This window comes from Panonychus citri, unplaced genomic scaffold, assembly GCF_014898815.1.
Source record: "Panonychus citri isolate SS breed McGregor unplaced genomic scaffold, ASM1489881v1 Contig00139, whole genome shotgun sequence".
Classification (NCBI taxonomy): Eukaryota; Metazoa; Arthropoda; class Arachnida; order Trombidiformes; family Tetranychidae; genus Panonychus; species Panonychus citri.
The window spans coordinates 2,276,984-2,304,973 of NW_026515544.1; the positions used below are offsets into that span (position 1 = coordinate 2,276,984).

The 27,990-nt window shown below is 30.8% G+C and overlaps 1 protein-coding gene and 2 long non-coding RNA genes across 15 annotated transcripts; 2 read left to right on the forward strand and 1 right to left on the reverse strand.

Moving 5' to 3' along the window:
- Positions 1-134: 134 nt before the first annotated feature.
- Positions 135-27,798, reverse strand: LOC128394497 (putative mediator of RNA polymerase II transcription subunit 26). Of its 10 annotated transcripts, none has more exons than XM_053354829.1 (15): positions 25,739-27,794; positions 24,238-25,178; positions 22,978-23,256; positions 22,346-22,561; positions 21,538-22,271; positions 20,182-21,286; positions 16,849-17,595; positions 11,330-11,413; positions 9,825-10,225; positions 7,685-7,961; positions 5,553-7,599; positions 2,057-2,145; positions 1,274-1,367; positions 810-950; positions 135-471 (listed from the first exon to the last, which is right to left on the reverse strand). In XM_053354829.1, exons 1-15 carry the CDS (start codon positions 26,100-26,102, stop codon positions 194-196), a joined length of 7,797 nt encoding a protein of 2,598 aa, XP_053210804.1. In that variant the 5' UTR covers positions 26,103-27,794; the 3' UTR covers positions 135-193. The 10 variants fall into 10 exon arrangements, 5 of the variants coding, with proteins under 5 accessions (XP_053210804.1, XP_053210805.1, XP_053210803.1 ...); XM_053354830.1 differs by having other exon boundaries at positions 810-932; positions 2,057-2,154; positions 25,739-27,793; XM_053354828.1 differs by having other exon boundaries at positions 2,057-2,154; positions 25,739-27,793.
- On the forward strand, positions 1,274-5,630 carry LOC128394499 (uncharacterized). Of its 4 annotated transcripts, none has more exons than XR_008326389.1 (6): positions 1,274-2,257; positions 2,360-2,718; positions 2,927-3,170; positions 3,244-3,525; positions 3,844-5,192; positions 5,505-5,630. It is a non-coding gene; the product is annotated as an uncharacterized LOC128394499 (long non-coding RNA). The 4 variants fall into 4 exon arrangements; XR_008326387.1 differs by having other exon boundaries at positions 3,844-4,927; positions 5,089-5,538; XR_008326390.1 differs by having other exon boundaries at positions 3,844-4,462; positions 5,089-5,538.
- Positions 7,954-9,830, forward strand: LOC128394500 (uncharacterized). Its single transcript, XR_008326391.1, has 3 exons — positions 7,954-8,240; positions 8,349-8,556; positions 9,186-9,830. It is a non-coding gene; the product is annotated as an uncharacterized LOC128394500 (long non-coding RNA).
- Positions 27,799-27,990: the final 192 nt, after the last annotated feature.

Genomic DNA, 27,990 nt, shown 5'->3' on the forward strand with positions numbered 1-27,990 from the left:
CATAATCAACTGAGTAAGTATTACACAGATAAGATTAAGATAATTACACTGACAGAGAAATTTTTTCTTATTCCTCTTCGTATAATTTGATTTCCTTATGATAAATTAACTTCCAATTGGATTTAATTTATCGGTTATTTTCATATTATTATTGCTTTTTGATATTCGCTTGTTTTTTGTTTTATTTTCTTCCTTATGGTGATTGGTAATATTGACCATCTAGAGTTCCCGTTGTTACTTGTTGCATTTGTCCTCGATTGTTGTTGTTGGCATAATAATCAGTTTCCGAAGGTCCAACTTGTTGACATTGATTGTAAGAATTGTAATCGTAACGAACATCGAATAGGTTGAAATCTCGACGGATAACAAGTTCTACTTCCTCTGCATTGCTTGATGCCGATACTAATCTTTGAACTTCTTCATTGGATAATCCAGTTAATGGTAATCCATTCCATTCCAATACTTGATCACCTAAAGAATAGACAATAACAAAGGAAATCGGATTAGTAATTATCCATCGAACAAAAAAGAATTTGTATATAAATAATAAATTTCCTTCTAAATACTATTATTAATATTTATAAATTTCAAAAGAAAAGAATTTCAATTGTTACAATTAAATGTAAACAGAATTAAATAATAGTTACATTGATCTTTGTAACAATAAACACTTTCAATGAAAGTAAATCTTTCATGATGATAATACAAATCTCTGTGAATTTGTGAAAATCTTTTCAATTGAAGAGTTGAATTAAGAGGATTAATTTGATTAATAGATGAAGCAATTAGAATTGTAAATTAATTGTTACCTTCACGAATCTCTCCAAGTGAATCAACTGCTCCACCGGTAATTGTTTTCTCAACAAATGTTCCGACCTGATCAGTTGCAGGTATTTCTTGTCCACCAATTAATCTTAAACCATAACAATTACCTGGTTTCGACGAAGATCCTGAGTTAATTTCTTAGGTTATTCATCATTTCAACTTAGGTATTAATTGGGGAGAGGTTTCTATTAATTTCTATTATAACAAAAATATAAGTAATTAAGTATCAACAATATTGCTCGAAGCAAAAAAAAAACATAATCTAAACTCAGGTAAGTAACAAAGTGACACCTTAAATATTGTACATTGAATGTATTAATAACATATCGAGAATACATTCAATGGAATCATTTTAAATTGCTAGATACTTGATTACAAATAAGAAAAAAATAAAAACAAATTGTGACAATTTAAATTAGAATAGAAAAAAAATTAAATTTCAACTCACCTCCATGAGCACTTTCCTTGGGATCTCTAATCAATAGAATCCTTTTCACTGGAAATGGATATTTAGGTCTTTTTATCGCCGGTATTGGTTGACCCTTTTTACAATTAATGAAAGAACAAAAAAGAATACAATCAAATTGAGTTAATCAAAAGTAATCAATTGATTAACAATTAACAACAAAACATTCACATGAAGGAAATTAAATGAAAATGGACAAGCAAGTGGAGGGAAAAAAACAGTTACCATGGAAACGAAGACAAAGAAAAAAATTTTCTTTAATCAATTTGATCAATTTAATTCATTTTTCTTTTTTAATTTCTAATTGATTTTAATCTATTCTTTTTTGCAGTTAATTAAATTTTCCATTAGCTAATTGTTCTGATGTGATTTAGAAGTTTCAACTTTTCAATTGACTTTCTTTTCTTGGATTTGGATTGACCTTGTTGGTTCATTTTTTTCTACTTGTTTGTTTTTCTATTGTTCCGATTTTCAGTGATTTAAATTGATTAAATCATTGGGAGAATTTATTAATTTTTTTTTCTCTTCGAAAGTGGTAAGGTAACACTTATTAAGGGAATCAAGTGGATGTTTAATTGGTTGCGGTGGTGGAACCAAAATGGATTAGGATTAACGTTGTTTCCGTTGGTTAGTAACAACCTTATGAGTAATTTGGTTTCTTCTTATCCAATTGGTTGGACAGAAGATGTTCCCAGGCGATTAAGCAAAACAATCAAGGCAATTTTTTAATTTCTACTTTATAATTAATTCGTACGTCTTGCTTACTTGGGACGGCTGATTGTGATTGGCAACATTAAGCCCAGAATAATTGGCTTGGTAATCATTTGTCGCCGGTCGGTTGATTCCGTTTCCTCCTTGATTAGCTGTTTGGATATTGGATAATTTTAATACATGGAAAGAGACAAAGAGAAGAGTTTTTTTTCCCAATGGAAAAAATTGTTTTTGGATAACAATCAATAGAAAAAGGTAATGATGATTTTTTTTCTTTAATTTCTATTCTATTTCTTTCTGCTAATACATTTAATTCTTGGACTGATCTGATTTTTGTTCTCTCTCATTTTCTCTTAGATTCTATTAACATCAAGTTAAACATTTACAATCCGCAACAATATAATCACCAGGAAGGAAATGAAGAAAGGAACCAAAATTGGCTGATTCTCTTTTTTGAAACTGTTGATTGAATTTCTACAGCAATAATTAGAATATTCTGAATTCAACAAAAAATTAACCATTAGGATGGACAAAGAGTAAAATGTTTAATTGTATCAACATCGAGCTAATTGTGTTGGGAGAAAAATTTTGTGGCAGTTTTTGAAATCTCTCAGTGATTGGGTTTTCTTTGAAGTGGAAATTTTGTCTTTTTAAATACAATTTGATGGATTAATTTTATACTAAAAGCATTAATACAATTAATTGCATTTTCAGAGGTAAGTTGATTAGATTAAGGATCAAATTTTCACCATTTATATTAGTTGAATGTTGTTGATTGTGTAGTAGTTTATGCTGTATGTGTGTATGTTGTTGTTGATGTTTTTGTAGAAAAAGGTTTTTTGAAGTCTCCTCACTTCACATCAACAATTAACCTCTGATATTTGATTAATTTAATTTACTCTTTTTCTACTATTTTCTTCACAGGTTATCCCCAATCATCAACGCAACAATTTGTCAACCTTTTTTGATCGATTCTGATAGATTCCTGTTAAGAAAGAAGAGGATAAAAGAAAAGGAAGAAGAAAAGAAAAGAGAAAACAAATTGGAAACAAAAGGATAAATGCAAATGGAAGAGAAGAAAAAGAAGAACAAAAATAAATCGAATTTGGAAAGAAAAATTAAGCAAATCAAAAGAGACTGTTCAATCTTAATTGTAGTTTAAAATGAGGTAACAATTTAAAAAAATTCTCTTACAATCTAATGGGTGTGGTTTTTACTTTTCTATTCTTATTTTTCAACAGAGAGAATGTAACATCCAGGAAAAGAAGGTTTAATCAAGACAAAGGATTGGAAATCGGTTAATTGCTTGTGTGATTACAATCAATGGTTAACATGCAAAGTGTTGTCACAATTAAAGTCTAATTGTTGTGCAAGGGAAAAAGCAACAGCAGAAGCAGTTAATGATTAATTTAATCTCTCAATCATATTGGATAAGTGACAAATTGCATGTTGATAATTAATTATCTTAGTGTACAATTAACAAGGTGCATAATTATAATTAAATGTCTGTGCAAGAAAATAATGTAAGTGCATTTATTTTTGTTGACTATCCTGATAACCAAACAATAATATATGAATTAGATTACTAAGTCAAGCAATCAACTAATAATAATAGTTTTCTCATGTCGTATAATTAATGTAAAAGTTTCTAAATTAACTGATCAATATTTTGTTTTTAACTGTTTCTTTACAATGATGAAAATTAATTTTTTCCCCTACAAATGATTTAAAAGTAAATTGTTTGTAATTCTCTAATTGTTTGAACACAAACATTAATCAAATAACTAAAAGAACAATGAAAAGTTATTAAAAATTGTTCTATTCAAATTCTATTCCCATAGGTGAACATGACAAAAGCAGAATTAACCTGAACATGGAACAATTAAATATCCATCAGAATCGGAAGTTAATGGATCCAAATTGCAATATCGACAATCAACCAAATTGGATCATTAATGTTACTCAATTATTAGCAAGCAAAAAAATTCCCTGATTGATGAATATCTATTTTCTTTATTTGGAAAACTTATCTTCCTTATCTTCATCCGCCTCTTCTTTATATCTATAAATTGTGATTCTACTTAATTATCTAGATTTCTAATGTCAAAGAAATGATATTAATAGAGAAGAGAACGAAAATCTCTCCTTATTTTCCCTTCTAATTCCCTAGAAAAGATCAAAACTCTTGGATTTGACTATTGGCCTTTGATTCCGTCTTCTTATACACTTCACCTCTAAATCTATCCTCTAATGGTCAATTTTGATGACTTTGATGACTTTGATGACGATGATGATGATTGGCGATCCATCGAAGAAAAAAATTACGATTTTTTGTTTGGGTTTTCTTATTACCGTTATAATGGCTCATAAAGCGCAAGAATCAAGAAATCATTTGGAAATTAATCAGCAAAACAAAGCAGATTTACATGATAAGTGAATCTAAATTGTGTGTATATGTGTGTGCGTTGATTTAATAGTTAATTACATCAGTCATTCTATGAAATTGACCATCATCAATTATATCCTGATCATTTATTCACTAACATCAACATTTTGATTATTCCTCTCATCTAATCAACCATAATCTTGAATCGTTTATTTTTTTCCCTTTACTTTTCCACCATTGAAAGGTCAAGTTAATTAATTAACAACAATCAATATACTTGAAATTGACTGATGATGTTAGCACAATCAACTACCACTAACAACAATTTCACATCACCATGATTGATGACAATTAAGATTAGAATGACTGATTTAATAGCAAGAGTATGAAACAAAAAATTAAGATAATCTTAAACTGTAATTAAGGGAATACAATTTATTATGATGAGCATTGTTTCAATCTAATTGCTTCAATTTTAACCCTTAATTACAATATTATGATTACCTGATTGATTTTGTATTGTGCTGGTTAGAAAATGTGTAAGTGGTGAAAATTTGATTAATTGTGTGAATAATTAATAGTTAAATAGGTGATAGATTTAGTTATTGTTGTGATTACTTATGTTGCTGGACTATTATGTTTTTAAATTGTTGATTCTAATTCTAATTGTTATTATAATTTTTCTTTTCTTTTCCAACAGTTATCTAAATAGTACATGGCCTGGTAATGAATTTAAAAGCCTCGATCATTTATCAACAATCAATGTCAACCGATAATCAATCAAGAATCAAAGTGAATACAAAAGTAACAAAAAACCCAAAAACTAACCATTAACATGAAACATGATAAATCAACAATCCATCAGAGTATTTGATTTCATCCTATTGTCAGAATTGAATGGTTATCATGAAAATGAACATGAGAAAATTTATCCACTAAGTAATTTGAAATGTTAATCAACTAAATTGATTATCATCTCATTGAAAGTAATTGTTGAAAACTTTTCCCCAAACTGATTGATTATTATTCAACATTGAACATTATTTTGACTTCTAAATGATTATCGGTCAACTCGATTAACCTTATCGCTTATAATTTAATATCTCATTGATTTAGAAATTAGTTTATTGATAGTCTCTAATTGTTATTATTAAATCAACTCACCTCTATTGTAATAACCATAATCATCGTACCCTTGCTGCTGGTGGGGATGCTGCTGGTGATCATGAGGATGATGATGATGAGCTGATGACCCTGTTGTATAATCTTCATATCCGGTATCCAATGAACGGGAATAAAGTCCATCTCTAGTTAATCTTGACCTTCTCACATTTGTTGGTGACCCATGGATACAACGATTTCCCTGGGGAGAATTATAATAATCATATCCCGATGGACTGTAATCATCGGTACGAACTATTCCACCTTGTCGTCGATAGGCACTTGAACTATACTGTTGTTGCTGTTGTTGAATTTGATCCCTTGATGAATAGTAACTTGGATGATGACCAGAAGGACCAATATGTAATTTACCACCGCCACCTAAATCATCAGCAACTGCTCGACCTGTTTCCATTAATTGTGCCCTTCTTCGGGCGATTTCTGCTTTAACTCGAGCTGCTTTCTCTTCCCGGGTTAATTTATCATCTTCATCTTCAGATGCATAAGGTGATGGATGCCATGAATGCGCTGGTCCAATTGATCCTAGCAAAGGACGAGCTCGATAACGATCATTTGGACCTATTCCACCGCCAATAGTATTTGGCATAATTCCGGCGGGATTGTGATTTAAGTTTGTTCGTAAATCATCATAACCACGAACTCCTGAAAGACTCATTGGATTGTATGGATCAGTATTAAAAAAGGTCTCATCTAGTGATCCCTCTGATCTACGACGAAATCTACCAGCACCCGTTCCCAATAATCGACCAGCATCAGCACCATTGTCCATAAAATTGGGAATAAATGATTCCCTAAGTCCAGGGTCAATCTCTCCATTGGTCATTCTATTTCTCAAACCGTAGGCCATGTCCGTTGGATTAATTCCTGATCCTAGAACACCTAATGATGAAACTGGTCTTCGTAAACTGTTGGCCGCTGGACCACCGAAAGGTGATTTACCTGCGGTGAGAGAGGAAGTCGCTAGTAAACCAGGATAAGCTAAAGATGCTGAACTAACTCCTGGATCTAGAAATTCATATTCATATGATTTAAAAAGATCAGGAGTTAATCCACTTGATCCACCTAATCCTCCAATACCAGAAGCCAAAGCGGGATCACCTAATACTGAAGCGGCATAACCTGGTCCTAAAACTTTTGGGTCCAATGTATCACCTCGTCTTAAACCACCAAGGGGACGTCGACGGTTAAATAAACCTCTGCGTGCTAAAAGTGCTTCAGATTCATAAGAGTTGAGACCATACAGGGCTTGAAGATCAGTTTCTGATCGACGATAAAAATCTTGTTTATCTCGAGCTATTTCACGAGCATCAAGAAGACGACGTCGCTCATCAACTACACTTCTAAGTTCATCTTTTAATTGAGATTTTAATGATTTAATGTAACCCCCACCACCTCCTACAAGACCCATTGGTGAGGTTATTGGTGAATTGGAAGGCAGAGATGAAGTAATAAATGGAGATTTCTGAGTGAGACCGAAAGGTGAAAGTCCACTTGTACCTGGTCCAGGGCCATTTATACCTAAATAATTAGCTAAACTTGAGGTTGGAAGATGAGAAGTGGCCGTTGTATATGGAGGTAGAGCACTGGATACACCAGGTAACGTTGAATGTAAAGTACCAATCGGAGTGTGGGGACGATGTAAATCAAGACCAGCTAAACCAGAAGCTGAAGAGTTTATAAGATTGGCAATGTCACTAAGAGACGAGAAAGGTGATATTGGACCAGACTGTGGACGGGATCGACCCAAAGGTAGACCAGTCAAAGCACCAGGTGCCTCTTTAGTTAACGGTCCCAGGCCACTAATTCCACCATGATATCCGCTTGGTGTATGATCTAAAGATGAAGCTGATCTCAATATGGGAACAGATTTGGAAGATAAATTTCCAGCAACTGATTTACTCATTAACCTTTCCTTAACTAATCGACGACTAACTGCCGCTGCGGTCACCGGCTCCTCATCCAAGGGTACCAATGGTAATCGCCGTTTATTTTTCAATCCTCCAGCTTCACTTTGTGTTTCATCCAACATCTAAAATGAACAAAAAATCAATCATCAATATAAGAGGACAAAATAATCAATCATGTTACAAAAAAATATGGATAAATTTACTTACACTTAAAGGGGAGATACCACGAATAAGGCCAAGAGACGAAGCGGTAAACCCGTGCCTTGGATCAAGCAAAGATGAAGCTGTTGCAATAGATGATGAGACAAGTGTCGGCGTGGCCATTGTTAAGGTGGTTGAAGCGGGAGTGGGTCGAGCACGACTCATGGGAGGTATGATTGGAACACCGATTATTTGATTTTTCCTCGGAATTAACGGTGAAATTGGTCGATTTGCAAAAAGTTGCGAGTTAACACCCGAAGTAGACACTTTACTTGTGGTCAAACTTAATTCAATGAAAGACAAAGAAATTGACGAAAAGATTAATCAATTATCACTTATATGTAACAATTTGTATCAATTAATTGACGAAAGACTTGAAACAAGGCTATGTTAATTGGATTAATGAGCGATTACAATTAGGAAACAATTTTAAATTATCAAAATAATTGGCACAGTTGAAAAAATGGAAACATCAATCAAAATATCAACATAAAAAAAATGATAACAAATTGGAAACACAATCAACTATCATCACTAATTAGTTTGCCGTTGATATAATATAGTAATTATATTTTTACAAGTTACAAGAATTAATTATTAACTGTTGATGAGATTAAGGTAACATTGGATATTTGATAACTTATGGAAATGATTATTATTGTATCATTAGAATCAACATCAACAATCAAGGAGGCCGATTAATGATACAAAGATTAAGGGTTAACGTAACTTTGGTAACCATATTCAAGTTGATTTAAGTTGATTAAACACATTGAAGGATAAATTAAATGAAAACAACTGAGAAAGAGGATGAGGATGAGGAGGATAAGATGAAGATGAAAGTCAAAAGGAAAACGTTAAGAAAGTAAAAAAGCAAGGTTAGTTTATTTTCACTTTCTCTCTTGTATCTTCTTTAGATTATCATCTTCATCATTGTTTCTCTTTCTTTGTCTTCTCTCTCATTGAGAATCATGTATGATTATTACCGAAAGAGAAAAAGAAAGAGGAAAAATGGGTTTGGAGTGAGAATCGAAAAACTCTGGAGGGAAACAGGGAATTAGAAAGAGAAAAAGAAAAAGAAAGAAGCTTTTACAAGGCAGTCATGAGGATGATGAGGATGAAGAAAAAGAGTGATGAAGGATGATGGAATGAATTCTGCAATGTCAAGTAAAGTTTCGCTTCTCAGAATCTCTTTCTTTTTATCTCTTTCGAATTTCACTTTTTTCTCTTTCTACATTTACCTTCTCGTGTTGCCTTTCAACTTTATGTATTACACTCACTCTCTCATCCATCCACTCTCCTTCCTCCTTTCTCTCTCTCTCTCTCTCTCTCTCTCTCTCTCTCTTTCTCTCTTCTCTTTCTATTTGCTCATGTCTGAATTATTCTTTTATTCTTGCTTGTCTTCTTTTCTCATTATCATCATCATTTTTATCATCATTAACCTATGTTCTCTCTCTCTCTCTATTTCTCATCTTATATTTTCATTTTCTTGCCTCCAAATGAAAAGATTATAACTTGGATCAGCTTATTTGTTAACTTGGATTTACCTCTCACTGGGACTGCAAGTACAATCATCTGTTCACTCATCATCCTCCTCATCATCTACCTTTTCATCTTTCAACTAAAAATTGATACCCTCATGTAATATATGAGAGAACACATCAATCCAAAGCTCACTTGATGGCGATGAGAAGAGAAGATTTAACCTTTACTCGATTTTCTCTTCATCATCCTCTCGTCTCTTCTCTGTCTCTTTTATCCTTCTTCTATGCCTTGGAGAAAGAGTAAAGTTAATAGATAAAACTATTACAAAGGATGAATGGAGAAGGAAAAAAAAAGACGAACAAGGAAGAGGAAAAGGAAAAGCATTTTTTGATTCATTGGGATGTTAAAGTAACAGAATCTGGAAGATGAAAAGAGAAAGTAAAAGTAAAGAAGATGATGAAGGTTCTCTATTTGTAATGCTGAAGAATTTGTTTTGGTATTGATCTTACAGAAGCCTTTCTAGATTTCTCATCATCTTAAGAAGATAAGACAAAAAGAGGATAAATCGAAATGGACAAAGAAAAAGGTGTACTAATGTTATCCATTATTTTTTTTTCTTGTTCGTCTTCATCTTATCCGATTGATGTTTCTTTATCCTTACCTGGATCCATGAGGATGAACTGTTGATGCTGATGTTTGATTGGAAATCGCTTGAACTGCTCCTTGCATTTCCTCAATGGTTGGTTGGGGTAATCGACGACGATCCTTTCGATTGGGTGTTGATGGTGCTGATGATGAGGCCAATTTTGAATGTCGATGGTGACTTGAAACTATCGATGTGTTTGGTGTGGTTATTGGTATTGATGTTGTTGCAATTGTTTGAACTTGGCGATGTTGTTGTTGTTGTTGTGTATGATGATGATGGCCAGATGATGTTGCAGGCTGTTGATGTGAGTATGATGTGGATGAAGTTGTTGTTGTTGTTACTGTTGTTGATTGTGATGGTGGTTGTGGTTGTGGTGGTAATTGTGATGAACTTTGAGAGGATTGTGATTGAATCTCCTTGAATGAAATGAATGAAAATAGAAATAGATTTGATCAGTTATCACCATTATCAAGTTTATTGTTGTAGTTTGTTTGGTAAACCTTATTAAATTGTAAATTTTGTTGAAATAGATTCAATTGTAAGGAAACAAAAGGATCAACAATCAACTAAACAAGATATTATCATGATGATGATGATGATGATCCATTGACTGTGACTTTCCTGTCCAATACAAATCTCAAAGGGAAAAGGACAATTGAAATGGACAAATAATAATAATACAAACTCAGCTAAATATTATATCAGATTGTTATCATTATTATTGATTAACTTTGAAGACAGTTAATTGTTATATACACTTTTTGATCAATATGTTTCTGGCTAAGAACAAGATATTTACCTTCAACTTGATCAATTAAGAATCCATGATAATTAAGCTAATCCTCAACCTGAATTGCTAAACCTGATGTATTAACCATGGAAATGAATGATTTATTTGTATCACTGGAAAAAGGATAATGACCAGAAGTCATCATCTCATAATCATCATTTGGATCAATATAAATGTTATTCAGTTAACATTTCTGAAATGTATCATCATCATCATCATATGTATGTGTTACTTTGGATGCAGGAAAATGATGGAGTGTAACAAAGTGAAAAGGTAAAGAGGTGGACACACACACTGATATTAACCCTGGAATTGAATCAGTTGAACAAGGTGTTGGTGATGATGATGGAAGATGATGAATTGATGGATAAGTATAGTGAATGTATATTAATATGAAAAGAAGGAGAAAATGTCAAAGGAAATGAAAGCAGGAAAAGTATTTGCGTCCATCATCATCATCATCATCTTTATCTTCATCAACTGTATCCATTCAGTTGATTTGGACAGGTTGAAATGATGACGATGATAATATAACTGTAAATTGATTGAAATCTTCATATTCTAATAGTTGATTAACTTTGATTCTAATTCTAATCAACTGGGATGTTATTCAAAGTTTCATTATACGTTTTCACTGATTATTATTTTCTCAGCAATTTGATTAATTAAATCTCGAGCTGTTTGATTGACACAATTTACTCAATATTCTGATTGTAATTATCATACTTACTGTTAATTGTTTGGCCTTTTGTCTTGTCTTTTCTTGCTCTTTCTGTAATTGCTCTTGTTTAACTCGTTGTTCCTGTTGTTGTTGCTGTAAACAATTAGGAAGACAATCCAATGATTAGTTAATTGCTATCAAAAATCCAACAGATTAATATCAATATTGTATCTTTACAATTTAACTTAATATTGTAAATGTGACAAGATTAATTTGTAACAAAAAAAAAAGAAACAAAATTAAATAATGTTGACAATCAATTGTTAATGTTACTGATACAATTAATTATTAATAAAGTTACAACCATTGACCTATTAATTGTTACAGTTTAAATTGTGATGTAATCCAATGGCCATTTAAATTAGTGACTATTTCTATGTGCAATTAGCTGGTAATATGACAATTAACTCACAGTGATTGAATTACATTTAATTTGTTTGCAAATTAAAAAATCAATAATCAGTTTGTTATGAAATTGGTTAAGATTAACTTTCAGATTCTTAATAGCTAATAATCAAGTCTAAGTGTTGAAAGTAATTTAATATTTAATCAGATTGTCTTTTAGATGGTGAACCCAGAATTTGGTCATCATGATTAATTATTATCAAGATAATCAACAACAATCAACGGGCATTTAATGATCCCAAATGCAATTTGCAAAAACTATTCAAATATAAATGGAAATGAATGAAAACAAAAAGCAATCTAAATGATAGAGTTACTCATGGTGGTGGGAGTGGGATGAGGAGGAGGAGGAGGTGGTGGTGGTGGTGGAAGGACAATTGGGAGTTGACAAAAAGGTTTTGTGATGAATGTAAACAAAGTACAAATGGAAGACAAGGATGAGAAACATTCTGGTTCCGCGTAGTAGTAGCCCGAAAATTTTTGGCAAGGCCAGAAAAAGGATCTGATTCTGGTTCCTTACATGATACATGATATGAGATATACTTTTTTTTTGGAAACTCCTTCAATCCAGAAAGAGGATAAAGAGAAAGAGAGAGAAAAAATTTTATCATCATTGACTTGATGGCTTCGCCACTTGAGATACTTTCAGCTTCTGCGTGTTCATAGATAGTTCAGAATTCAATTCTGACACAATTGTGGAGCTAAAATAATGAAAAAAAAAATTTCCAAAAATTCTGCAAAAAGAATGTTGAAATTCTGATCTCTCTTTCTCTTCTACTTGAGGTTATTCAGAAACTTTTTTGTTTGTTTTCATTTTTTCCATTATATTTTCTCATTGAAACGCTGAATCAATGTTGAAACAATCAAGGGAAATTGAGATTTCACAATTTAATTTGGTTGTAACAATTGAAATTTTCTAATAATAAACAGACAAAGAAAAAGGTTCAGTTCTGTATTATCATTAGCACGTAACCTTTAGGTAAACAGTTGAAACATTTTCTCTATCCTTGTATCAGATTAAAAGTTTATGGTGAAAAACTCATGATACTTTCATGATGAAATATGAATTAACATGAATCATTTAAATGGTTGTATAAACTGTTGTAAATGATTACAATTACAATCCATACGGTTAAAGGTAAATATCATTGTGATACATTGATTATAACTCACTGATGACGTGATGATCATGATGATATGAATAAGGAACAATTTACATGATAAATATTTCAGACAACAATAGAATAGAATAAAAAAATTCCAGTTAAAATTCCATTATCAGAATTCCTTGGAAATGGAAGAACTTTTTTTCTCCAGGAAAAAAAAGAACATAATTTTACCTGAGAATTTAATTCAGTAGCAAATTCGTGGAAATCTATCTACAATTAACCTAAACTTTGAAATTTAGTTAATTGATCTAAAATTGATCGATGATGAAAACTGATTAATTCTGAAAGAAAAGCAATTATATCTCAATCTTTAATTGATATGATAAATAATCAATGATTCTGATTAAATTGTTCATTGGATTTGCAATTGGTTGATACGTTGATGATTAGTTTAATTGGTTAATAAATTAACTCAACGTTGACTTTTGTCACACAAAATATAATTAACTGATTGTTAGTGATTAAGCAATTAGTGTATTGCTCAATATGATGAAGTAAAAAAAAGTTCATCCTTGATATTTACTCATTAGATTAACAATTTCAATTGGTATTAAATGTTAGTTCATTTCCTTTCATGATAATATCTAATGTAAACATGATAATCGGATAATCAACTGAATCAAATTGTCAGACTGGTGATTGTATAAGGATGAGGATGCTGATGATTCTGGGGCTTGATTTTTAAATTAATCCATTAAAATACATTAGATAAACAAACTAACGGTAAAAAAACTGATTCATCCAAATGTTATCATGAACGATAATTTCAATAGTGATAATGAATTATCATTACTATTATTGTACAATTTAAAATTTAACTTGCAACTAGAGAATTAACTTTTTCTTTAACAATTAATATGAGTCAAAAAATTGGAATATTAATTCAGTCAATTATCACATGGAGAATTGAGTATTTCAGTTAATCAGAACTTTATTTCTCTCTCTTTTCATCATATTTCGTTCAGTTTCCAACGTCACCTCAAGTTTATCGGAAATTCATGAGGAAATTTCAATTGTTACCATGATATTTACTCAGTAGAATTTCAAATTTTTTATTTACCATCAGAACTTTATTGAAATTGCATCAAAATTACCACTATGATAATAGTAATAAGCAACATGCAATTTAAACATGAATCAAAATTCAGTGAAAATTAATGAATATGAAAACTTCATGTTATTAAATATTATGTTGTGATCGATGAATTCAAGTTGTCCTGTAAAAAGAAATGAAACTTGAAATCGCCTGAGGCAATATTTTTTTTATTGTTGTTCTTTTCCTGTAACAAAGTGAAAACATTTCATCACCAGGATGATGAGATAAATATAATACTAATAATTCAGCCTGATGATACTGTTGATATTAATTTGCATACGAAAGGTAAAGCAACAAGATCAACTAACAACAACAAATAACTGTGTCACTTACAGGGTGAGGTGGATACACTTAACATACACAGGTAAATATACATTGTTTACTCAACCAGGGTAATATAATATTTCTGGTTTTGAGATAAGTTGCTTGAACCATGAAGATCAGGGGAGATCGTGAGTTTTACTCATGAAAATTTGCTCAATACAATGAACTTTTTTTTTGTTTTACTATTTTTTTTTGTTCAGTATAAAAATCAACCAACGATAAAATTTGAAAAGATGATGATCAAGTTCAGGTAAATTGGTTATAATATATTAATCATATTGTTCAGAATATACATCTGATACTTTAATTGTAAATCATAAGTTTCCATGGTTATTAAATTGTTGATTCAACTGGACAGTGTCCGAATCTGGGTCAGCTCAAGGTTGACCGATTATTATTATCATCGTTATTGTTATTAATACTTTTATTGCTTGGTGAGATTCATATAGCCCTCAGGGCATCAATAGATATCATGAAAATTAATAACAATCAAATTGTCTTCACTTATAAACAACAATTTACTCATATTATTAGACAATTGTATTAATTTTTGTTATTGTTTCAATGGTTTTGTTTACTTATATTGGCAAAAAAATTCAATTTCAATTAATTTAAGTTTGATTCTGATTCACATCAATTAAAATTGATTTGTTTTTGATTGTATTGGATTGACCACTTTTCATCAAAGTAGATTAACTTGATTATTTTGATTGTACTTTGAAATTCAAATTACTGACTATCAATTGATTCGGGTTCATGAATGATACATATTATGATTAAGTTAATTTAGTTTCACATTGAGTTAATCATCATTACAATCAGACTTTTTCTCATTATTATTACTATTATTTATTATAATCAATTCATTCTGTTAATCATCATTAACATTATTTAACATTACAATCAGTCAGTGTAATGATAATAATAGTATTAAGATGAAACTAGTTAATCATGATTAAAAGTTAATCGTTGATACTTCAATTGTTATACTACAAGATGAATAAATTGAGTTGATTAACTTGATTGACGAGAAAGCTAATCAACAGCAATTAACTTCAATCAATGCCAGAAAAAATCAAATTTTACTGTCACATTGCTATTTATAATCAGCCGGTGAAAGATAAACCAATTTAATGAATTTCATCATTTAATTGTTACAATTTATTAAATTGCCCAGATACACGCATATATAAACACTAGTTGAATCAAAGTGTAAATTATTTCAATTAACTGTCTCAAATTGTCATTAAAAAATTTTTCAAAGAGTTAACCTTACAACTTGTGTAATCACAATAACAATTGTCAACAGTTTAAATTGTGATTGTTGTTTACGTTATGACACATGGAAGTTGGGAAGTATTCTAAAGATGTAAATTATCAAATTCAGCCTCTTTTTAAATATAAAATGAAAATGAAAATGAATTCAGGCAGTAGATAAAGAAAATAAAGTCAGACCTTTTTGTCGATTTTTGACCTCTAGTAGATCAACAAAAACTTGTTGATCTACTCAATACCAAGGTCATTCCGGTCATTCTGTTGGGACAAGGTCATTTGAGGGGCGAATCGATTCAAATTAGTAAAGAATAATGTACTCAAACAATGAGTTGGTGAAATGCCCTGTAGAACTCTAGGAACCATTCCAGTTACTTCGGATTTTTATATGGCTTATTTTAACAGATTTCGATATAAATCATTCAGAACTCGCCAACGATTCTGGTTTATGCAAACTTTAGCTGAAGTAATGACTGAATTTGGATCGACTTTATCAATTTGAAAATTTTCACAAAAATAAACTATCAAATTTCTAATAATTTTATTAATAGCATATCTTCAAGTTGACGAAGACATGGGTTCAAACAACTGCCAACGACAAACAGTACTCTCACTCGAAAACTTCTTTATAGACCAAAGTATAATTCATCGAAAAAGATGGATAACGAGAGCCTCTAAAAAGTATCAACATGGACTTAAAGCCAAGCCAAGTAACGAACTTATTTGCACGTTAATCAAAATGTAAATTGTTTCAATTAACTGTCAACATGTCATTAAATTATCAAAAGGTTAACCTTACAAATTGTTTAATCACAATAACAATTGTCAACAATTTAAATTGTGATTGTTAATCAATAAGACCAATTGAATGACTGCTAACAATAAACTTAATGTATTTGAAAGTCATCACAATTAAATTGTTATTATCACAAAACGGATACATATGACAATTAAATTCAATTGTGAATACAATCTCATTATTCAGATTCAGAAATATTATCATTTAAAAGAAAAATCATCAAATCAAATGACAATTAAATTGATAATTAATCTGTAATCAGGAAATATTACTAAATCTTAAATTAATTTTGATTGTTTTGTGGTAACAATTAACGGAAGAATTAAAAAAAAAGTGAATATTATCATATGAAAACAATAAACAACAAAAGGGAAAACAATGTCAGTAGGGATTATCAATGTTGGATTGGATTTGATTAGATTAAAATGTTAAGTAGATTAAGTTAATTGTTGTATATACTTACAAATAGCTCTTTCTGTAGGATAATTAATTGTTGCTGTTGTTGGATTAACATTTGCTGCTGTTGTAAAGTTTGTTCAACAACCGGAGATACTGCAAGTTCAACCTGATGGGTTACAGTTCTTGGTATTGATAATTGAGCTGGAGGTAAGGATTGAGCAAGAAGCTGAAGATTACCTGGAGTGACCAGAATTGAATTACCGTTAATTGTAGTTGATGATGTTGCATCTGATGATGTGGATGCTGATGATAATTTACTATTAGTATTTCCAGTCTCTGAATTACCTTTAGATGTTAATCTATTTGAAGGAATCATTGATGAACTTGTGGTTGTAGTAATTGTTGTAGCTGATGGTGAAGACGAAGATGATGATGAGCGAAGTGAAGTTTGTAAAGATTTAATTAAATTAATAGAATCTGTTGCTGAAGTTGATGATGAAGTTGTTGTTGTTGTTGTGGTGGTGTTTGAAGCTTGTGATAATGATGAAAGTAATGAAGAGTAAGATGAAGGATTAATAGCGTTTGTAGTTAATGATCCTGATCGACTTCGAGGTTCAATTGTTGCCGATGTTGATCCTGTTGTTGATAATTGGGATAATCTGGACAATGAACTTCGTCGAGATGAATTCTGATGGATTAAAGCTCGATCATCAGTCGGTGAAACTGTTCCCAGTGCCTCCATTTGTTTATTAAAATCTGCCAGCATTCCCGATATCGTACCTGAGGTAACTCGATGTAGACCATTACCAAACTAGAATTGGAATAAAGAAAAAAATTAAGTTAATTGTTGATATGATAAAATGAACAAGGGAAAAATCAATGATAAACATTAACAATTCTGATATTTGGTTACAATCAATTCAGAGCAATCAGCTAATATGTAAATATAATGATAACATTTTGATGGACGAAGATTCTGATATTATTATTTGGTCTTTGCAGCATTTTACTCATCAGAATTTTTTCATCATCAGAATTATCATCGTAATCAATAACGATCGAATAGCCTTTTTTTTCCTTTCTTCATCATCATCTTGTTCTTACATAAAATGAACAAAAATGACATTCGAATGACTGTTATGAGAAGATGAAGACTTTTTTCCTTTCTCTTTTTCTCTCTCTCACTTTCTATCATCCTCATCACTTTTTGCATCACCTTCTTATCATCTTCATCATGATGAACATCATCATTCTCATGAAAAACTTATTCTTATTTGGAGCCTGATTCATTTTCACTTCCATAATCATTCACTGATGTAACTTTTATCTTGTTGAGAAACTTGAAGATTCTTAAGATGATGAAGATGCTTAGAATGATAAAATGATGAGAGTGATGATGAGAGAGAAAATTTTCACAATGATATTATTCTAATAACCTTTTCTTCAATATTCCAAATGATTTTCTCTTCCAGTTTTTTTTTCTTATTTATCATCCTCATCTTTTCACTTCTATTAAGATGATTTTCATTTCTTTTCATCTCTTTTCCATCATTATCAATCTTCAATAGAGTTTATTAAATAAAATGACAATCAAATCACAATTAACACTAATAATTGAATGGTAAATAACAATTAGGTTAATGTAGTTTTGTACTAATAGTATTTACTTTATATATAATCAAGTAATCATTATTTGAGTCAATCATTAAGAGGGAAAAGTTAAATATAAAGAGTTTCAATCAAAGATGAAAAATATAATTTTCATGATAAGAAAAAAATAAACTTCCAAAAACTCTGATTACATGAAGGAAAATGTTTCAAACATGATAATCATCTGATCAAATCGGATAATATTGATCATCAATGGTAATTGTTAGTAACTTTTATCATGATATGAGTTCATCAATAAGGAGATACAATAATAATAAAGTAACTGTATTATTTAAGACTCACTTTTAAGTCAATCATGATCATGATTAAATTCATGATCATAGGATTGCGATTTTGAAATGCTATTCAATCTGACAATAAATAAACAATAACAATAAACTGATTGATTAGATCAACTGGATTGATTGATTTACTGTTTGAAACCAATCACAATTAACTTTCATCTCATATTCTCATCTTAATCATAACCATTACAATACAGTTTAATTGTTCACTAAGGAGTTGGCTCATTTTGGTTGTATATTGTTGGCAATTTAATAAAAACTGAGATTCAATGATAATTTGGTGATCATCTTATGATTTAGTTAACCATTTAAATGTTAATCAAGTCACGAAAAGTTAATTTATAATCAACATTGTAAAGTGAATCGACTCTGATTGTAGTCTATTAACACTGGACCCTTGGTAATGGCAACAATTTAATTATTGCTGGTAAATTATTTAGTTTGACGAAAATATTGATTGTCAGTAGTTGAATAATTAATGTAATTGCTATTATATTTTTTACAATGTTATTAATTAATTGATATTTTATTTCATGTAAACACATTGAGTCTTGTTATTTGACCTGGAAACAAATCAAAAAGTTAATTTCAATCAAATTGTCAATAAGATATAATTGGAAACAATTGATTGTCAATTGATTGATGGTACACATTAAATTATAAGTTGATTTAATAATCGTTCATGATAAATATTGATTAGATTGTGGAATCATGATGATAGAGGGAAAAAAAGAAAAGCCGAAAGAAACTTAAAAACTAACTTGATACTCAGACTCGAACCTCAACTCGATTCTGAACTTTTCTAACGGAGAGAAATTCAGTCGAACATGCAATTCACTCACTCACTTTTCTTTCTTATATTATCAATAATTTCGACATGTAACTAGTTCAGAATTGAGATCGATAAAAATAGAAAGTGAAAAAAGAAAAAAAGAGAATAAAAAATTGCCATTGATCTAGTTAACTGTTGTAATTCTTATTCTTCATAATCTTTTCTCTTCCATGGTTGAGAGAGAGAGAGAGAGAGAGAGAAATGACGGTTATCATGATGAAGGAATAACCTGATAACCAGAACTTCGAAAAAAAAGTCTGGGAGTTGAAGGAACCACAGAAGAGACTATCAAAGATAGAGATTCGAATAAAAAAAACTCCCAGGTTTCTTTTATTCTTCTAAATTCTCTCTCTTCCATTGTAAGTTCTAAGAGATTTTCTTTTCTCTCTTCCCATATAATCAACTCACAATTCGATAAAATTTAACTGCGCATTGTGATTAAAACGAAATGAATTAAGATGATAATGATAATAAACACAGACTATTATCATCCCAATGATAGTAACACCTTTTTTTCACCATGAAGATTAATCTCAATTCTGGTCAGAACTTTTTGTTTCCTCGTCTAGTTTATGATAATTAGAAATGATAATATAAAAATTTCACTTACTTCGTCTGATTGTTTGGATAGATGGGAATTTGAATGCATGGAGGTTGATGAAGACGATGAAGATGAAGATGATGATGATGATGATGTGGGCTGGTTTGATGATAGGGATGCTAATTGTTGATGTAATTGCATACTATGCTGTTCAGCAGCTTCAATCGATGGTGAAACATCCTGAATTGGTGATAATTCAGATACAGGGGACCAGCATTCACCAATTTCCATACGTTTAATTTGTTGAGCATGAATTAATTGTTGAGTGTAACTATTTATATTATTATTGGCTGGTCCAGTATTGTTACTATTATTACCAATAATAACTACATTATTATTATTTTTGTTACTATTGCTATGAGTTAATTGTTGCTGTTGTTGTTGATGATGATTATTTGTCATCATATTATTATTATTTACACTAGAGCCAACATTGATTCCTGATTCATGTGTGCCTATTGAGTTAATTGTTGTTCCTAAAGTTAATGAATTAACATGGTGGGTCGATGATGAGCTTTTATGTTGAGGTGAGGAGGTTGAATGAGATGGACTCGAGTGTGATAAACAATTATTAATATTATTAATCGATTGATGATGATTTGGTGTAACAATTGATGATGAAGATGCTACATTTGATATTGATGCTGTAGGTACAGATGATGATGATGATAATGATGATAATTGGTCTCTAACACTTTGTAAAGGTACAGTTCTTGGTATTAATCCAGTTAATGGTGATGATGTTGAAGATAAATTTGGATCACTTGATTTCCCTTGTAACAAATTAGGCCTCATTGAACCTCTAATAACATTGATGTTATTTGGTGAGTTATTGGTTGATTGATACGTTGACACTAAACGATTAGTATCATTCAAATTTGTCTCCATTGATTGTTGGTGTAAATGTTGTTGTTGTTGTTGGTGTTGATGTTGATGTTGGTGTTGGTGTGGTATAAGTTGTTGGGTCAATTGTTGAGGTTGAGGGGACTGTTGATATGTTACAGGGGAGACTTTAACTCCCATTGAGTTACTTGTCATTCGCTGGCCTTGGATTAAACCTCCTATTCCTAATTGTTGATTTAGTTGATCTGCTTGAATACCTTCTTGAAAATCCCTGAATGATTAGAGGATAATAATCAAATAAACATCCAGTTAATAACAATTAACAGAAAAAATGATCGATTATATTGTTGAAAAAGTGATACAAATAAAAAAATCGACTCAAAATTAAAGGTAAAAAAGGAAACAATTTTTTTTCTTGTATCATTTTCATTGATCATTTGGTTGAAGGTTAATTAACTGATTCGATTAGGTTAATAATCATTTTGTGAATTGATAAAAATGATGTAAATTTAAGTCATTTACCTGTTGTTAATCTGATTTTCATTGGATCTCATGAAAGACATGGATTGATCAAACTGATTTGATGAATAGGAACTAGTTGGTTGATATAATTGCTGTGGTTGTTGTTGTAATTGTTGAAATGGTTGCTGTTGTTGATTTAGTAGTTGTGTTAATTGTTGTTGTTGCTGCTGCTGCTGCTGCTGTTGCTGTTGCTGGTGGTGTTGTTGGTGTAGATTTGATTTCAATTGATTATGTGAGATTATATCTCCCTGATTTGGTAAGTGTCGGTTAAATGTTCCTGCTGATGAAACTGTTGTCGATGCTGAGGTTTGTATCATTGGATTTTGTGACGAAAGGGATGTTGATTGAATTAAATTGTTGGACTTGCTATTATTGTTACTGTTATTGTCTTGACTGAACAGTGAAGCTGGATCAAGAAATGCTGGCTTATTGGTTAATCCAGTTCCTTGTTGCTGTTGGGAGTAATTTAATTGTTGCTGGTTTGAGGATATTTTGGATGCTGAAGATACACCTAATTGTTGGGGTAGTTGAGGTAATTGTGAATGGGAATGGGAAGGTAATGAAAATTGATCTGATTGTATTGGAAATTGTTGTTGAATTGGTAGTTGATTTTGACTATTAATTGTTGAACCCGAAAAGGGTTGTGATTGTTGTTGTTGGGACTGTTGATTTGGTTGTTGTTGTTGTTGTTGTTGTAATTGTAATGAGTGATTAGGTAAATTATTGAGTTGTTGCTGCAATTGCGAGTGAGAAAAATAAATCAACGTGTCAATACAATTATCTTAATTGTTGTATAAAATCATCTTACCTGTTGTTGTCCTTGTGATTGTGATTTAGAGGAGAAACCAGAATTGTTAAATTGCTGCTGTTGATTACCAAATTGCTGATCACGTTGGTTGAATTGATTGTTTAAACCTAAATTGTTGTTACCTGAGTTATTAACTAAATCATTTCTTAAACAATTGGGTGAATCTTGATACATAGAATCCATTGAATCCATATTATTATCTGAGTAATTATTTTCCTATTGAAGGTGAAGAAACAAAAAATATCAAATTAATAGAAAACTAATAATTGGTTTTATCAATTTCTTTTAATTAACTGATTATAATAATTAAAAGACTAATCAAACTTTTAAATGATCATTTATCATGTTTAACAACATCAAATATCAAAGCCAATTAAATAATCTAACTAACAAGTTGATTAGCTAATTGATTCGGACTGACAATTAATTGAGAAGCAAATTAAGTTACTCATGATAATAATTGATTAATTGTCATCACCACAATTAATCAAAAGATGACAACATTTAACATATTTGAGTATGGAAAAAATTTTCACGCTTAAACAAGCAAAGGATAAAAGTGATTAACGGTAAATTGTTGTTACTCAAGTGATTAATTAATTGATCATATTTCATAATAATCATAATCTTACCTGCATCAATTGACCCGAATTTATATCATTAGAACCGTAAGAATCAGTTAATTGCTCTTGATTAGACAAATTGTTTCCACCGGGTCCACAATTAAGATTATTATTATTATTACCATCAAACATAATTGTTGATCCATCAGAATTAACTCCAATCCCTAATTGATTACCAGCGACACCATTATTATCATTATTAAATCGATTATCATTAAATTGATTACTATTATCATCGAGCAAACAATTTGATTGTTGATTAATCTTATTGGTTGACATTGAAAAGTCCTATTGGTTTACAATGAAAAGTGAAAAACAGAATAACAATTAACATGAATTTTAATCATGATTGTAATTAGACAATGTTATCAATTGATAAACATAATATGTAATTTTATCATTCTCGTATCATCATAATCAATTTAATCATCAGGAATTTAATCATCATCATCAGGGAGAAGGAAAAAAATTTTCTTCTATCAAAACAGATTGAACTAAATTACTTTTTCCAGGGTATTATCAGAATTCATGAATAGGAACTTTTCATCCATTAACTTTTACCATGGTATTCAGTTCATTTTATTTATCATGAAAATGATGATAAGGAATCTCAAGGTTCAACATCATCATCATCATCATCATCATGACAATCAACTGATTACCTTGAGGAAGATGAGCAAAAAAAAAACTTTACTTAGTCTTCATCTCATTAACACTTTGAGATGATTTTGTTTCACAATCACAATTTAGTGATTTATCAAATTGTGAGAAAATTAAATCACTTGATTAACCACCTTAATGATTAACAAGGATTGATGGTTCAAAAGTTAATTTTAATTAAAAATCAATCATTAATAATGTTTGTATTTGTCAGTTAATTGTTTATATTAACTGATTGTGTTTATGGTAAATATTTTTATCAAAACTATTAATCAACTTTACTTATTGATTGTTATTTAAATTGTTATATTTATCGATTGAGAATTTATTTCAGAGTAACAATTAAATTTGAAACTAGTTCAAATTCAAGTTAATTAATGATAATTGTTGCAATATGAGAATTGTAATGATTAACAATCAGTTGTTAATCGCTTGTCAATGTAATAAGTTTTTTTTTCATTTTTCTATCAATCATTTATTATATTGTTACTTGATTATTATCATGATATTTTTTTGATTGTTATTAATGATGATGATGATTATAACTGTTTTTTAATGATTCAATTGAGTGATGATCTTGAGAGAGTAAAAAAAGTTGCAAATGATTACCTGTAAATTTTGATTGTTGTTGTTGTTATTGAACATGAAACTATTTTCTTGATTCATTGATGATGTTTGCTGTTGATTTAACTGATTTGGTAATTGTTGAGATTGATTTAATCCTAATTGTTGTTGTTGCTGTTGCCCTTGAGGTATTTGAGGTTGCTGTCTACCTGATTGTTGTTGATTATTATTAAGATTAATTTGATCTTGATTGGTTTGATTCCTCATGAATGGCTGATTTGATTGCTGTTGATTTTGTAATAATCCTTGTTGTTGTTGCTGATTAAATTGCTGAGATGTATTGTTCAATAGTACATCTTGTTGTTGATTAAACAAATTGTCCCCTGATTGCTGCTGAGACTTTTGCTGTTGTTGTTGATAAAAGTCTTGTTGTTGTTGTTGTTGTTGGGACTTCATTTGATTCAAATCAGATCCATTTTGATAAAGTAAATCTTGCTGAACATTTTGTTGATTCTGAATTTGCTGATTTAATTGTGGTAATTGTTGTGATGATGAAACCGGTAGCATTTGTTGATTAATAGACTGAGATTGGGATTGATTAGATGGGATTTGCTGTTGTCTTTGGTTTTGACTTTGCTGTTGATTAATCCCGAAATTTGAATCTGATGAAAGTTGTTGTTGTTGTTGCTGTTGAAGTTGTTGAGGTTGTATTGATTGATTTGAACTTGAAATCGTAGACCCGGAGGTTATTTGATTCAGTCCACCCACTCCCTTCATTTGTAGTCCTCCATCAACACCACCTCCAGGAAAACGTTGATTCAATTGGGATTGATTTGATGGTGATGATGTTGTTGTGGTTGATGATGAACTTGGTGTTGGTCTACTGTGAAATCCTTGGGCTGGTGCAGTTAATTGTTGTTGAATTGATGATGATGATGATGGTGGTGGTGGTGGTTTTGGACTTGCCATAGTTGGTGTAGTTCCCTCTGTAAATTATTATGAAAGAAATGAAATGAAAATTATTGATTAAAATTTAGTAACTGTATCAATACATATTATATGTACACAGATTATATTGTAATTGTATTCAAAGGTTTCGTAATCAAATTCAAATCAAGATCAATCTTCATTGACATAAATCATGGTTGAAATAATTTGTAAACCTTCAACTGAATCAGTTGATTACTCTTTGGTTAGGGTTGGGTTTTTAATATATTAAATTTCATTTTCAAAATCAAGAGGATGAGGAAATGATGAAGATGAAAAAAGGTAGAAAAACATTTCTAAATATTAATAGATGATAAAATATGCAAAGGAAATGCAAACTTAACATTTTGTTTGGTTAATATTATTTTATGTTTCTGATTCTGGGTGAATAATGATTACTAGAGTTGTGGTTAATTCTGGTTGAAAATTTATCCTGAATTTATATTAATGAATTGGTGATATTTGTATGAAATATGAAAATGATTGTTTCAATGATTTCGATTTTATTTTTTGTTCTCAAGGTTAAGGTGAAGGTTAGAGGTTAGAATAATGTTCTTACTTTCAAATTCTTGAGCTTTCATCATAACGGATTGAATCATTGCTTTTTCCTCTTCCGTTAATCCGGACATGTCTACTTCGGGTACAGGGGGTGGTTGGTTTGTGGATGATTGATGGTGATGATGAGGTGATGGTCCTAGGGAGGAGGATGAGGGAGTGGGTGAAGGACGAAGTGGGTCAAATAGACTGGTAACACCACCGACAGATAAACCACCCTGAGTTTTAGGTCCACCACTACCACCGAATATACCTAAACTTGGTAGGCTTCCACCTATTGGACCTCCACTACCACCAACTCCACCACTTCCTACTCCTCCCAGGTTACCTCCGAATCCCCCAAGACCAGGTCTTGGTGACCCGCCCATTGGACCTGGAGTGGGTCTTGGTTGGTGAGTGATGAGAGGCTGAAATTTGGTAATCCAAGGCCACCGGTTCCACCGCCTCCAAAACCCACTCCTCCTCCTCCAGCACCGGGAACATTTCCACTACTCCCACCGAATCCAGAGGAACCACCAGGCCTTCCAAAGGAACTCTGACCAAATGGTCCACCTCCAGACGACCCACCAGAACCCGAGGAACCAGGTGGACCTGTGGTTCCATCCTCAGTCCCGATAATACGATTCAAAAGACCGAACAGTTTGACTGATTAATAATTCCAATTTCAATATTTATATATAAATGTAACCAAAAGAATCACTAATTACCGGAGGAAAAATAGATCAATCAATCAATTAACACTTTATCTCTTCGAGAGAGGGTGATAATATCCAACTAATCAATTGAATTAACATAAAATTGTAAATTGAAGGATTAATTAGTTATAATTAACTAACAATTAAGGATTATAATTACACACACGATAGAGACACAGAGAGAGAGTTACAAAGATGAACACAGAAAAATATTAACACACGAAAATGGAGAAAGACTTGATGTTATTTGGTTAGAAGATGGAAACACACAAAGAGATTAATTAATTGTCCATAATTAGTCGATTGTAATCACAATTTGAACCAGAAATTAGCAGAGATTTTCATTGAGACCAGAAAATCATGTAAACAATGAACCAGATTCTTGTTGTTTATGGAGAGAGCACAATGGTGATCACAGAGAAAGAAAACAAATCAAATGAATGTGAAGATAATTTAATTAAAACCAGTGAGAAAATTTGGTTAATTAATTGTTGCTTGAATATTGGAAGGCACTAAATTAACAAAATTAATCAATTGTAAAGAAAAAGAGAAAGAGAGAAATGAAAAAACCAGAAAAAAATTGCATTCGATTTGTTTCTGTTTCTATTATTATTTTTTTCGCGTTGTTCTTGGTTACTGGTTACTCTTTTTTCCTTTGGTTAGTTAATTGTTGATAATCGAGGTAAATTGATTAAGTTGATTGGTGTGAGTATCAATGATCACAATTTAATCAATCTAATCAGAGAGCAAAAATAATCAAAATAAGAGAAACAATTGTAGACACTGAAGGCATTGGGTTCGAGATGAGAAAAGAAAAAAGTTTCAACCAATTTAAATTTGTAACAGAATAGAAATCAATTGATTTTAAATTTTCTTTTGATTGTAATCAGATAATTAACTTAATTACTGGTAAAATGATCAGATGACAATTGGTTAAATATTATATAAGATTCACACATAAAAAGGATATGAAGTTGAAACAATTAAAATGGTGCAAATGGAAAACTGAAACCAAGAGATGATAATAATTAAGTAAATTGTTGTGATCAAATTGATTATAATTGTATTGGTTTGTTTATCTTTGAAGTCACGTTGATTATCAACTGTTAATTTTAACAATTAACTTGCATGGAGATAAAATGATTAATTGTGAGATGAAACAGAAAATTATGATTCCTTAATTCACTTTGGAAAATAATATTTACATTGTTAACTTTTTTGTTCTAATCATTTGATGGTTAATTGTTGTTGTTGTTGTTGTTATTGTTTGATTTTGTTTCCAATCATCTTCATCATCATCATCTCACCATGATCATCATGATCACTGACAGTGGAATTGATGAAATAGTTAAACTGTGAGATTATTACTCAGGCGCTGGTCGATTCTCTGGTTACATGTGATTCGAATTTTTTTTTTCCTATTTTATCGTAACCTTTTTTTTTCTGCGAAGCTTTTGATTCCTATGGTTCAACATTATTCCAGGATATTGTTGTCAGAATTATAATCATTATTAAATTGTTTCAATGAGAATGCGTTCTCACTTCAATCATCATCATTACC

What these genes read in the sequence shown, in the direction of transcription:
- LOC128394497 (XM_053354828.1), bottom strand. Translation starts at nt 26,102, where the DNA reads ATGGGCGGGTCACCAAGACCTGGTCTTGGGGGATTCGGAGGTAACCTG. An exon ending in GAAAATCAGATTAACAACAG is followed by an intron (nt 21,287 to 21,537) that starts GTAAATGACTTA and finishes CTAATCATTCAG; the next exon opens with GGATTTTCAAGAAGGTATTC. An exon ending in AAAAGGCCAAACAATTAACA is followed by an intron (nt 10,226 to 11,329) that starts GTAAGTATGATA and finishes ATTTCATTCAAG; the next exon opens with GAGATTCAATCACAATCCTC.